Source organism: Nipponia nippon, unplaced genomic scaffold (genome assembly GCF_047370975.1).
Source record: "Nipponia nippon isolate SJK-2023a ecotype South Korea unplaced genomic scaffold, ASM4737097v1 scaffold_8, whole genome shotgun sequence".
NCBI lineage: Eukaryota > Metazoa > Chordata > Aves > Pelecaniformes > Threskiornithidae > Nipponia > Nipponia nippon.
This window is the reverse complement of record NW_028262402.1, coordinates 2,210,710-2,224,774: the sequence shown is the minus strand read 5'-3', so window position 1 is coordinate 2,224,774 and position 14,065 is coordinate 2,210,710. Positions and strand designations below refer to the sequence as shown.

The window sequence follows — 14,065 nt, the reverse complement described above, 5'->3', positions numbered from 1 at the left end:
AGCAGGGCTCCACCACACATAACGGTTACTTGGGAAGACAAATGCCATCACGCAGAACATCCCCCCCTTCCTTCTTCTTCTCCCAGCTTATATACTGAGCATGATGTCATATGGTATGGAGTAACCCTTTGGCCAGCCTGGGTCAGCCCCCCGGCTGTGCCCCCTCCCAGCCCCCGTGCACCTGGCAGAGCATGGGAAGCTGAAAAGTCCTCGACCAGTGTGAGCACTGCTTAGCAACTGTTTAGCAACAGCTTAGCGCTACTTAGCAAGAACCAAAACATCAGTGTATATCAATGTTATTCTCATCCTAAACCCAAAACACAGCACTATACCAGCTACTAAGAAGAAAATTAACTTTATCCCAGCTTTTATCAGAGAAATTCTAAATTCTAATGAATGTTATTGTAAGTCTCTGCTCAAACACCTGGATTTTTGCTGCTCTTTATTGGTCCAGCCCCTCAGAACAAGAAGTAGGATAGGTCTGGCTCTTTTTTATAGTAAGGTTATGGTAAACAGGAAGGACAGGAGAGAATAGTTTGATAGTAACAAGCAGGATATTCCCCACTTAAATCCTTAGTACGTCTTCTGCTGGCATCAGTAGAGTATGGTAGCAAGCCATGTGACAGCAGAGCATCAAACTTTTATTACTATTTTATGACCCAAATCTCATAACTTTACATTAAATTACAAATTGGACTTGTGTGCAGCATCCATTTCTATTGCTTTTCATACGATTTGATTTTGAAATTTGCAGAAACTATTCTAAAGTATTCTATTCCTTCCTTCCATCCCTTTTTCCTCCCTTCTCCTTTTCCCTCACACCCTTTCTTTGAACAGCAAACCCTTGTCCTGTGCCTTTCATAATCCCAGAGAATGCCCTTCTCTCCGAGGTGGATTTTTATGTTGGTCAGAACGTATCCATCAGGTGCAGGGAAGGCTACCAGCTGAAAGGGCAGTCTGTGATCACCTGTAATGCTGATGAGACCTGGACTCCAGCAACAGCTAAGTGTGAAAGTAAGTACATGAGATACAGTTCCACAAGGGCTTGGTACTTTCCAGAGGGCTGGTGACCACAGCTGTATCACATAGAAGCATGACAGCACAGATGTGTCAGCAGAGGTCTTCACCTAGATGCAGTTATTCTGGAAGAAGAGAGCTTTCATCTACTATTTTCATTTGGAGAGGTGGGTTGCTCCAAGAGATCCAGGCACATAAAGATGACCTAAGCATCTCTACAGAAGAACTATTTCTTCTTTCTTTCTAACAGAGTTGTTTCTTTAAAAGGATCCAGAATATCTCTATGTGGGTTGATGCCCCAAGAGCATTCGTCCTACTGTCTACTAGGCCCTACTGTGATTTTCTTCTCAATTTACCTTTTGCAAGCCCTGGAGCTGGGATTGGTTGTTGAATACCCTAAATATCCTGAGAATGATTCCTGTGAGATTATGGGTGATGAGACAAGGGTTGTAGGGAGAGGTGCTGCGTTTTATTGTATTTATTGACACTGACAGAAGGGATAGTGTCCTTTTGCGGGCGTGTCTTAAAGCTTTTTGGCTTCTTTCAAGCAATATTGCTTAGTTCAGACAATGACATCACCTCACTCTACAAACCCAGTCTCATGTATATCCTGGGACCATCTGAAAGTTTCTGGTCTGTATGGTGGATGTAGCCGTCATTCCATTACCTAAAACTGCTGTTCCTGGTCATCTCCCTGCTCACTGGGTGTACGTACAGGTTCTCCCTGTGAGTGTCTGCACCATGAAGAAGTCCTACTTACTGATTTCCCATCAGAGGTGTCTCTCTGGCACCTCCCAGGTCCTTTGTGCCAAGCGCTGTGCCCAGGGTTAGAAACTATCATGTAGGCATTGCAGCTCACCAGCCTCTGGGTGATTTCTTTTGTTTAGAGATATCTTGCGGCCCCCCAGCTCACATGGAGAATGCTCTGATTCGTGGTAGCTTCTATCAGTATGGAGACATGATCACCTATTCATGCTACAGTGGGTACATGCTGGAGGGGCCCCTGCGGAGCATTTGCTTAGAAAATGGAACATGGACAACACCACCTACCTGCAAAGGTAAGTCTTTTATGAACAGAAGCATATCTTAACTTGCCATAAGCATGGAAGTGTCATCCTAGCTGCAATAAAAACAAAAGTGAAATTTTTGCTAGTTTCAGTGCAGTCATGGTTTCACCCAGGGCATTTAAGTGCAGGGTGTTGCTTTATTTCCAAATGAAAGAGAGGGTGTCCACAATTTTTCTCTTTAGTCCTTGCTAATCTTACAGGTTCTTTTGCTACAAAGTTGTATCCCACACCTAAGATCCTCTCTCCTCACATCTTTTGTGAGAAAGAGACAGAACCAGTCATCTTTCTGACGTGCTGAGCTGTTTCAGATAAGCACTGCCTGTCAGTTTTCACAGTGAAAGATCAAGCACTGCAGAAAATGAAAGTAAGAAAGAGATCCAATGGGTGCTTAGTTTCTCACTGTGCCTAGGGCTTGGAAGCTGCTGAAAATTGTTTTGCAATAAAATACTTAAGAATAGGTTGATACAGCTCACTAAATAATACACACTAAGTACTACAGAAAATTCATGGTTTTAACAAAATACCAAAGACAAAGTCTAGCCTTTCCACCCTTGGCATACCAGCAGGAAAATGTCACTTTTTGGTTTGTTGAGCTAAAACTTCACATGTTTAAATTACAGAATTTACTCTTCCACACATGATTCAAATAAATAAAAAGCTTTTAACAGAAAATGGGGGAAACCAACACAAAACATAGAAGAGATAATAAACTAAACAGTTAAAAACAGATACAAGCACCTTCAAACAATAACTTAAAACCAAGGATGAGGCATAGCAAAAGGGTGCCAGGGTCACAGGGCTTTGATGGAAGAGACCTTGCCATCTGCCATTTCCGTATCAGAAGCTTGACTAGCCTTCTGCTGCCAGGTAGCTATAAAGCAGTGAGTTAGCTGCACCCTGAAGTCATCTCCGATGGAGTAACAGCAACCATACTAGAAACAGAACCTCAGGTATTTTGTTTAGAAATGTGAGTATTAAAAGCAAAAATCCTTAGGGCACATCAGTGGCCAGTCACAAGCAGCCCCATTCCCTAAGTTCAAGAACTCCCACAGAAGAGGAAAGGTGCCAGAATGCTCATCTGGGAACATTGGAGCCATCCTCAATGTTGTCAGGTCTCCCTCTCCTCCTGGAAGTCTCAGGTCCCTGTGTCGAAAATAGAAGCAACAATACTTTCTCCCTCCTTGGTGATTTTCTGTTTAGGTCAGAAGCCCTTTGGAAATGGAGGATTCTATACTGTGCTAAGCCTGACTAATCAGGGTACCCTCATCAGTTTTTTTTTTATGAATTTTGACAGCAAAATATTATGAATGTTAAGACCTAGGCAAGCTAAGTTGCCCTACTCTATGAAAGCAGGTACTCTGTTAAAATTCTGTATCTGATAGTTATAATTGCCTTGCCTAAAAATCACGTATCAGTAGATCATCTTGAAGAGACCCAGAGCCAAAGAAGTGGGCTTGTAGCTCCTGAACATTTCAGGAATAGAGAAGCTGCTCCTGAAAAACAGGTTTCTCCTGGTTATGTGACCATGGCTTGCCATTGCCATGAAGAATTGCCTGTCGAGTAGCCAAGTGAGAAGATTTACAGTAAAAGCACCTGAGTTACTTCAGATGTCAAGAGTTATCCAAAAGTTGTGTTAGAAATTCACGCTCCCAAAGCACCGAGCCCTCTCTGAAAAGTTTGCCAAGTATCTTGTCATTTCTTTCTAAACTGTGGTGGCTACAGAATTCAAGGGATCTCTGCATAATAACTACTCTACCTAAGCTAGAATTCATTAGCAAAATTATTTGGATATTATCTCTTCAGGTTGTAACACTTCGGATTCTTCAACTGCCCCTTTAATATCACCAGCTTTATTTTTCATTCTTATTTATTTACTAGTTACACAGAACTGTATGTCAAGGGCTGTAGTTTTTTGCTAAGAGAGGTTCTTGCCACTGCTTCTAGCAGCCCGGAAGGGCTGATCTGCAAAGCACTGTCAAACATGTGTCCTGTTTGGAGCACCATGGTGTCTACTGGGTCTGTTCAGAAGAATAAGCGTTAGGGAAAATTATTTCAAAAAACTAAGCGATGAGGTGGACAGATGATCAGGGAGTAGTGCAGGAAAACAAAGCAGAATAACCTGCCTTTTGGTATATTAAGGGAGAGGAATAACAATAGTCCCCCCTCTTTTCACCTAAAAGGGGAACTAAAAAGGACCAAAGATGTTTGAGAGGACCGACCTGTGTTTTCATGACACATGTCAAAATAATCTTTTAAAACTGCTTTATAATTCATTTGAGGGATTTGCCTAACAAAAGGCCTACAGGAGCCAAGCCTTTGTGGTCTACATCAGAAGCAACATGAAAGCACTCCTTGTAATGACTCATGCTGCATTTCTTGGTTTTGGCTCTGTGAGTTGATTATTAATGTGTCCTGAGCCTGCTTGAAACATTCTGGTCCAGTTGAACAGGTTAGTTAACATAAATATTATAATTAAAAAGCAGACTTCGTTAGCTTCTTTGGAAGAGCTCTCACCACAGCTGCACTTGCCTGAATCACTGCTGGTTAGAGGTTGCAGGCCAGATTCTGATCTGAGTTTCAGGGGTGAGAAGTATTAGCCTGGATCTGCTGATTGTAAACACCTGCAGGACTGAGCAGGCTGCACAGATGCACATAGCTTGTCTGACTCCAATTTTTTCTCTCCGAAATACTCTAAAATCTGTGTTGTCTATTTGCCCTCTGCCCACATATTGCTGACTGGGAGCGGTCAGTGTGGAGCTACTGACCAAAAAGTTCATACCCCATCAGCAAACAAGCATTATGAGAGGGCAGCTGAGGCATGGAGGAAATTACTCACTTGCAATCACAGGAAAGCTTTTTGGCAAAGCTGAGAGCAGATACCAGAATTTATTTTTCCCCTTCTTACCCATATTTGTCTTGGAGCAATATAAATGCTTTTGTGTCCTGTGGAGATAACTTTCAGGGATGGTTTTACAAGGTGATCTCAAAGATTAAGACTGATCCTGTGGATGTGAGATCTGTTACCACTAACTGAAGTCACAGTTAATGGTTCCCATTCTCTCCCCAGCACATCAGGACTGCATTTGCCCTGCTTGCTTTTACAGTAGCAAAAAAAGAGAATGTGATCCCAGCTTAACTTCCCATCCCAAGCCTTCCTCTAGTCTTGTCTGTCGAGTGAAGAATAATCCCCACAGCTACAGACACAGAGTCTCTGCCTGCCTAAATTGGTGTGTAACAAGTGCACACCTAGGGATGATACTGTCTTACTCATTCAGTTTCACAGCCAAGGCCTGGGCATAAGTCCAGGAAAAGCCTATCTCTGCCTGAGATCCTGGATTGCTGAGCGGGATGGAGTTGCCATCCAAAGCGTTTTTCTGTAACTCATTAAATATCTGCATCTTCTTCATTGACAGGGAGAGAGAAAATACATTTCAGAGACGATTTTTCATAGGCTTTGAATTTAACGTGGGATATCATTTATACACAAACTTTTTACCTCCCATCCCATTATACATTAATGGGGTATCGTTTAAGTGGTGTGGATCACACAAAGCTTTAAATGGTTTTTGATTCAACTTTCATAATTTTTCATTGCACAAAGGAAATCTGGTTGGCACATTATTGTGCTTTAGCCAACACCTAGAGACAAGCTGTCTGCATAGTCATAGATATCTTTACAACAAAAATAGTTTAAAATACCTGTTAAAATATTGCAACTTCTATGAACCTGTCAGGGCCTAAGGTCTCTCCCCATTCTCATTATCAGCTGACATTTGCTGGGAAGGCTCTTGAGACTGAAAAATAAAATGGCAAAAGCTTTGGCCTCATTTCAACAGACTCCAAGCTGTAGCTTGCAGCTTGGCATGGCTTAGCTGCAAGAGTGACTCAAGTTCAGCTCTATCAGGGGAAGATTTGCATTCTTTCCAATGTGGAGCTCAGGTCTGAACAGGGTTTCAGTGTTCTAAACCACTGTTTGTATTTAATACTAACATTGAACAAGATCTGAAACACTCAAAGCCTAAACTCATATTTTGCTCACCTAGTAACTAATTAAAGATAGGATGCAATTAAGAGTTCAGACTGAGTTTCCTGAGGTTACTCTGTGTTCATAACTACCACTAATTAGAAGTTAGTCTGATTACTTATTTGTTCTGTAGTATCGTCTCGAAGCCACAATTTTTGATCTTCTGTGTGTAGTATGTACACCAACATGACAAGGATTGTACTTCCTCCAATGATCTTTAAGTCTTAACATGTTTGTACTTAGCTTGCCACCTGATTTCATAAAGTAGTCCTGGTTTCCATGGATGTATTAGCCAAGATACAATGCAATGTCATAGAAAGGATGATGAAGTCCAAAGCCTGTCTATTCCAGGCAAAATATTGGGCTAGCATGATAGAGTCCACTTCAAATTCCTCATTTTTATGATCAGGTGCTTATTAACAGGTGTGCGAGCCAAGGAGCAGCAGTCAGGATGAATGCTAAGTGAGGTTTATAATCACACTTTGGGTTCCACAGGTAAACACTTCACTGTGCCACTGCTGCACCTTTGTTGGTTGCTTCTCATTATACTGGATGATAGTGCAATAAAAATTGCTTGTTTTACCACAGTGTTTAGTCTTACTTTCAACAAACTCTATATTATGCCAGATGGCATTATCTTGGTGTTTCATACCAAGGTTAGAAGAAAGCTTGCTTTTATTTTAGAGTTAATTTAGTGGAGAAAAAAGAAAAGGTAATGCTTTTTGTTTGGAGTAGGGTGTTTTTTTGTTGTTTTACAAAAATGAGTGGGGAAAATCAAATAAAGCCTAGTGTCAGCCTTAAAACCTTGCCCAAATTATTTACCCAACTACACTAAAACCTTCTAAGTTTTCAATCTTGCCATGGGCAATTTTTGATTGTCTTGACAGTTTCCACACTCTTGTTCACAGTACCTAGTCAGACACACAGAGCCAGAAAACAATGTAGCCCTTGAAATCAAAGCCAAGTTATGTTTCTGAACTTCACTACATTTGTTTGTTCTACTCTAAACTTTACAGATGCAAAGATCTGTGCAAGATGCTGAATTACTAAGCTTCTAATTAACCATCTTGAGTTTGTCATGAAATTGTATTGTTTTCAGCTGTCTGTCGATTCCCGTGTCAGAATGGTGGCGTCTGTGAGCGACCAAATGCCTGCTCATGTCCAGATGGCTGGATGGGTCGTCTCTGTGAAGAGCGTATGTATATCATTCCTAAGTGTAATTCTAAGGATGTTGTAGGTAAGACAAGTGAATTTACTGCAGTGAACCGGCTGGGAAAATTAAAGGCATAAGAGCCAAAACCATAAAAATCATTACTTTATTCTGCTTGACAAGTTAGAGAGAACAGACGGGACCAACTGATTGCTTGTTTCTAGACAAATGCCCATCCTCTGACATCTCCAAACCAAAACAAGAACTTCGATGCAATTTTGTTTGTGGGTGCTCTTTCACTATGATTGAAGAACAGCCAGCTTCAGTTCTCCAAAATCTGTTTCTAATAGCAATACATGATAGTTTTGGGGAAAGAACAGGGGTTAGAACAGAAGACATGAGTGTTCTGCTGGTGGCTGCATTTGTTTCTTAGCTTACTTTTTTATCAGTCTGTGATTACAAACCTGATCTGCTGGAGGGTAGGAAGGCCCTACAGAGGGACCTGGACAGGCTGGATCGATGGGCTGGGGCCAACTGTATGAGGTTCAACAAGGCCAAGTGCCAGGTCCTGCACTTGGGTCACAACAACCCTATGCAACGCTACAGGCTTGGGGAGGAGTGGATGGAGAGCTGCCTGGCGGAAAAGGACCCGGGAGTGTTGGTTGACAGCCACCTGAACATGAGCCAGCAGTGTGCCCAGGTGGCCAAGAAGGCCAATGGCATCCTGGCTTGTATCAGAAATAGTGTGGCCAGCAGGACTAGGGAAGTGATGGTCCCCCTGTACTTGGCATTGGTGAGGCCGCACCTCAAGTACTGTGTTCAGTTTTGGGCCCCTCACTCCAAGAAGGACTCTGAGGTGCTGGAGTGTGTCCAGAGAAGGGCAATGAAGTTGGTGAAGGGTCTAGACCACAAGTCTTATGAGGAGCAGCTGAGGGAACTGGGGTTGTTTAGCCTGGAGAAGAGGAGGCTGAGGGGAGACCTTATCTCTCTCTACAACTACCTGAAAGGAGGCTGTAGCGAGGTGGGGGTCGGTCTCTTCTCCCTAGTAACAAGTGATATAACGAGAGGAAATGGCCTCAAGCTGCGCCAGCGGAGGTTTAGATTGGACACTTGGAAAAACTTCTTCACCGAAAGGGCAGTCAGGCACTGGAACAGGCTGCCCAGGGAAGTGGTTGAGTGCCCATGCCTGGAGGTATTTAAAAGAGGTGCAGATGTGGTGCTTAGGGACATGGTTTAGTGGTGGACTTGGCAGTGCCAGGTTAACGGTTGGACTCAGTGATCTTAAGGGTCTTTTCCAACCTAAACAATTCTATGATTCTATGTTCAAATAATATAATTGTGTCTCCTTTTCCGTGCTGTCCTTCCTGACCTGTGTACCTGTACCCCACAAATTCTGGGCTGGCTTTTCCTGGCCTGGATGTCTGAATAGTTAGAGAACTGGATCTGTTCCGGTTGAAAAGAGCCGAATCTGACCCTTGGGTCTGTCAGAGATTCCCTGGGATGAGGGGATTGGGGATGCCAGTTTGTGCCGTTTCCCGTTTTCTTCATGATGATCTTAGCACAAGGGATTTGGGAGGGCTAACCTTTTCATACTGGTGTAGCTGCTGTACAAGAAGCCTTATTATTGTACACATAGTTAGGCATGGGTCTATGTGGGTAGAAAAAGAAAGTACCCTTACTGTATTTAATACTCAGTATGGCCCTTGATGTAAAGCTTTAGCATGTCCAAGAACATCTGCAGCTGAGGTGGTGTCACTGTGCCTGGCTCTGAGTATACATGGAGACCTACAAAAAGATGTGGCTCCTCCTCCTGTAGTTCATGGAGAGGAATGTGGTTCAAGCATTTTGCTAGGTAGATGTATCACATCTTAAAATGGTCATCTGAATCTACCTCTGCAGCTTTCAAGTCTTCTCTGTGGTGGTGTCAGTTTCACATGGCACAAATTAGCTGTAGATACAAAATAAGAAGAGGTTCAGCAAGTTTTGTCCTTCTGCATTTACAGAAACTCCAGCTGTATGGTGCATTCACACAGCTCCTCTTTTGCTGTCCCTATGTCTGTCAGTAAAACGCAAACTCAGTCCTGTGTTTTTCAGTTTCAGCAGAAGAGAACTGAGCCCTGTGTCTGGCAGAATTGGGTTTGGCCTGCCAGAATTTATTTCCTTACCTTATCATTAGTAATGATATTTAATGCATTCTTCAGGACCAGAGGACAAATTGTATGCCCCCAGTCATTTTGATTTGTCATCCCAATTCAGACCCTGTTTTCCTGTATGAGGAAAATGAACAGGCAGCTGACCAGCCAGATCACACTTCATGCAGATACAGGCACTAGCTCGCTCTCTTTTTTTTTTTTTTTTTTTTTTTACTTCGGCATAGATAGTGAGGAGAGGGGAAAAAGATTCCCACAATTGGTTAGTGCCACCTCAATTTTGCAGCATTGCTTGTCAAGCAAGGTGCACCAGTGAACAGAAAAGATAGATTTAGTCTTTGGAGTTGAGGACTTGTTCTGGAAGTCAAAGGGATTTTTGAGTGCTAGAATTGAGCACTGATCTGTCAGGATCAGGCCACAGGTGAGGCCACAGAGCTCTTGACAGGATGCAGTCACCTTGTAGTTCACAGCACATTTCACAGATAACAAGATAGATTCATCTTCCTGAGAGACGCTTGACCACTCTAAAAAACATGCAGAGCACTACTATTTTAATGATACAGAAAAGTAATTCTTGGTGATATGGGTTCATGCTGTGAGCTCTGTGGAAGTTCACCATTCTTTTCTTATCCAGGCTGACTGCATCTGCTCAGCTTGACCTCTGCTGTGCAGTGGAAGAAGCTCTGCATCAGTCCTCTGCAGCCCCCATCCACCCTCCCAGTATAAAACTCCACTGGAAGTGCCACTCAAGGGTCCAAATTTGAGACTCAGCTCAACTCTTGCTCTGATTAGAGCATGTTCACACAAGTACTTCATTCAGTTAGGGTAGTGCAGATGGTAGTTTTGTGAAGGTACTTAAGTCATGAACAGTGTGCACATGGGACAGTTTTGCAGATCTGCTCACAGGAGCGGTATAGCTTGATTGGTGCTCAGTCCAGAGGCCATCAGCTGGTTGGTATCTCCTTTTTTTCTTCCCCAAAGCTTCCAGCCACAGTCAGCCTGTTGCACCCAAAATGCTTTGTATTAAAGCTGTCTTTCCATGGAGGCCTTGTAGCGTCACCTGTCTCAGCATGTTTTCACTGGCCCGGATCAAGTGTTTTTCTATGGACAGTGCGTAGATTATCTTCGTTTGGATGTTACATGTGGGACCCCAGAGAAACCACAAACAACCCAAGTTGTTTGTAATTAAAGCATGAACTGATTTTGTTACCAACCGTCACAGAAGTGGGCAATGTCTGTGGATATTGAGAAACAAGCAAACAGCCCTGCTTATTTCCAGTGACCACAGAGCCTACAGGCCTCTGAAGGACTCTAGCAATTGCTCCAGTCTGTCCATTTGTTTGTCATCATTCCTTCTCATTTCTGGCTGCCATGCCAGTCATATTTGCTGCTCATGCCTTGTGGGTAGATCCTACTCAACTCTGCTGATACTGCATGCAAACACTTCAAGGGGTAGTAGAGTTTCTAATTAAACATAAGTTCTTTTCTTGCATGCTTTATTCTTTGCTTTCATGTGAGATAATTCTTTTCACTGGTTCTCTTCTCCTCTCCTTAGCCATATGCATTCTGCCGTGTCTCAATGGAGGTCGCTGTGTGGCCCCTTACCACTGTGACTGCCCTCCTGGATGGACTGGATCACGCTGCCATATGGGTAAAACTCCTTTCACCTGCATTTTTTTCTCACTTTTTGCGACTCTAGTATCCATACCTAGCACAGTTCACTAAGGACTCTGTAGAACTACTAAGCTGCTCACAGGAAACCCCGGGCCTGCAATAATATTTCTGGAGGATTTGCTGTCCTCAGCTGCAAACTATCACAGTAGTCCCTGATGAGTCTTTAAAATCCTCAGAAATGTTTGCTCCTAGAAAGGATAGACAGCATTCACAAGCGTGCTCTCTGCAAAAAGCAGTGCAGAGGAGAGAGGATTTCCAAACAGAAGAATAAAACTAGTCTGTCCATTCCAAGAAGAGTTAGAATTTCATTTTGATCTTCAGCACATGCAGGTCACCATTAAACTCACAAACAGGCTGCAGGTACTATGGAGGTTTTTCACCACATAGCTGTCTGGTTTGGGGGATTCCCACTTACTGCCCAAGTTCTGAGATAGGCAAGAGGGCAGAGCAAAGCAAGGATTATTTTAAGGATTGTTGAGTTTAATGGGTACATGGTACCTTACACCGTACATGGTACATGAGTACCTTACATTAGGTATCATCTAAGTTCTCTGAACAAATTTAACACGCGCTGCATTTTAATAGAACTCTTACTTGTACCTAACCAAGGCTGAAGGGCATGTAGCACACCAAAATAGTGAGGGGTAGTGAGAGGAGTGATTCTAGGCTCCAGACCTGTGTCCTGGCAAGTCAGCTTGTGTCAGATGTGGCTGATTTGCAATTAGGGATAATATCTGAACCCAAGTTTGGGATATATGGTTCCACATCAAGACTAGACAAATGTCAGTTTTTGAAAGGCTTGTGCCTGTGGAATTAGCCAATAAAACTCATAGCAATTGAGTAATCATTGAAATGTCTTTCAATTATTATTAAATCTCCATCACTAATAAATGTTAACTATTTTTTAAAATTATTTTACAGTTTGTTCACTGTATTTTTATTGTCCAGCTGCACCTTAAACTATTGTTAACAGGGCCTTAGCATGAAAGCCCAGTTTTACCTTCCTGCAAGACTTCAGAGTGGCTGATAGGGTGAACTGGAGGAGGAATTCGTGCTTTTGTTAATGAATGTTCATATTATTTGTTCAGCTGATAAGAATAGTGAGTCTGGGGGATAAGCTGTGTGATACACTGCAAACCCAACCATCCTTCAGCAAATTGAAGTTCCAGAGTGAACATTTTAACTCAGAACTACTGTCTTTTGAAGGGACAATTGCCTAGCACATAATGGATCATTTCCTGTCATATTTCACAAACTTTGCAGCTATAACAGCATAGGTGGTTGAGGAGGATAGATGGCTTTTTCACTTTTGGGCCAGCGACTCAACTCTGTTCAGGCTGACTTGCCTTTTGGTAGCTAAAGAAAAAATTCTAGTGAGCAACTGCATCTGTGCCAAAGCCCATTCATAAAAGCTCATAACCACTGCTTATGAAGTTACTAAACGGCTTCTCATTTTACTTACTGGTCTTGACCTTTTGCCATGACAGAGCAAAGTGAAATGAGAACTATTTGGATTAACTGCTGGTCTCACAGGAATAATTATGTGCATAAAGTGAGAGCTAAAGATGTTTCACTCCTATGCTTCATTGCAGAATCAGAAGTAATTTTCAACATGACAAACTTGGTGTGCTTAATTGCACAGGGATGGTCCATCTCAATAACCTCCTGCCATTGTTTGTTCGTGTTTGGCCCAGAGGAATCAGAGGGGTGTATTTCTATCTCCTTTCGCATTCCTGTGATTACTCATTTCCATTTCCTGTAATTCCATTTTAATCAGTGTTTCCTGACGCATATTCCTTGCAAAAATATTACCCAGCATTTGTCCTCACTGGTATCTTTAGCTCTGTCCTCTAGTTATGGCATTATCTGCTTAAAAGACTTCACATCTTTCAGCTTTCCTGCGTGTTTGTCTGTGTTTGAAGGACCCCATTAAGTGAGTCTCTAAATGTGTTTTGTAAATTGTGTGGTGCTTTATCTTCCAGTCTCAAAATTGATAGGAAGACTTGAAGCTTTGACTTTTGTCTGGTTTCTTGATATTCTTGGGTTAGGCCGTCATGCCAAAGCAGGTGCAGCCATTTCACAGCTGGCCCAGCACAACCCTACCAGGCAGGCTAGTGTTTGTTCTCTAATTCAAATGCCCTGTACCACCTAGTCACACCTCTTATGGCTATCCAGTGTCTTTCAGGAACTTACTGTCATTCTCTGCCTTCTTTCCTTGTCTCTATACAGGTGCCCTTGTGTGAAGTTTTACTCCTTGCCTGCTGTTCATCTGTATATGGCTTTCTGACCTTTAACTTTCTCTGTTTATGCTGCCTCTTTCTATACTTTTTTACCGTGTCTGGTGTCTGCTTGTCCTGGCTACTCTTTAGCCGTCACATTCCTTTCAAATAAGCACCCATGTTTTCTTCCTAGAAATAAGGCCTATTCTTCTGTTGATCTTCCGACTCTTCCCTTCTAGTTCCTCGTCCTGCTTCCACTTGCATTCCTTTTTTTGCCTCAACTTGAGGCAAAAAGAACAGAATTTTTAAGGCAACGTAAAATAATACACTGGCTGTTTCATGCAGCTCATGCACTGCAGCAGACAGCAAAAGTAGCAGAGAGGGTCAAATCACATTCAGCAGAGATGTGCTTCTAAGGCTGCCCTTTCCAGAGCAAACCATCTTTTACAACAGACTCACAGATGATGTTTAATGTTGTAATTTCGAGAGTAGTCTGTTCTTAACAGAATAATGCAGGCTGGATTTTCAGTGCCCTGTTGCTTAATCAGCTTGTTGTGGGTGTGCTCATTAATGCAATTCTGTGTGTGTGTATTTGTATGCAGCTGTTTGCCAGTTGCCTTGCTTAAATGGTGGGAAGTGCATACGACCGAATCGGTGCTATTGTCCCTCATCGTGGACTGGACATGACTGCTCTAGGTAAGTGTTGCTGAGCGCTGTCCTGTAGCTAGGCTGAATCACACCCTACTGAACTCTAACTCTGAAGA

General features: G+C 42.7%; 1 protein-coding gene across 1 annotated transcript in view; it reads left to right on the top strand.

Annotated features, from left to right (window-relative positions):
- SVEP1 (sushi, von Willebrand factor type A, EGF and pentraxin domain containing 1) overlaps positions 1 to 14,065 on the top strand; it is a 135,643-nt gene that overhangs the window by 116,606 nt on the left and 4,972 nt on the right. The window contains exons 45-49 of the mRNA XM_087742677.1: positions 838 to 1,014; positions 1,905 to 2,075; positions 7,208 to 7,303; positions 10,964 to 11,059; positions 13,904 to 13,997. Coding sequence (XP_087598803.1) covers positions 838 to 1,014; positions 1,905 to 2,075; positions 7,208 to 7,303; positions 10,964 to 11,059; positions 13,904 to 13,997 — 634 coding nt within the window. The remainder of the gene's footprint in view (positions 1 to 837; positions 1,015 to 1,904; positions 2,076 to 7,207; positions 7,304 to 10,963; positions 11,060 to 13,903; positions 13,998 to 14,065) is intronic.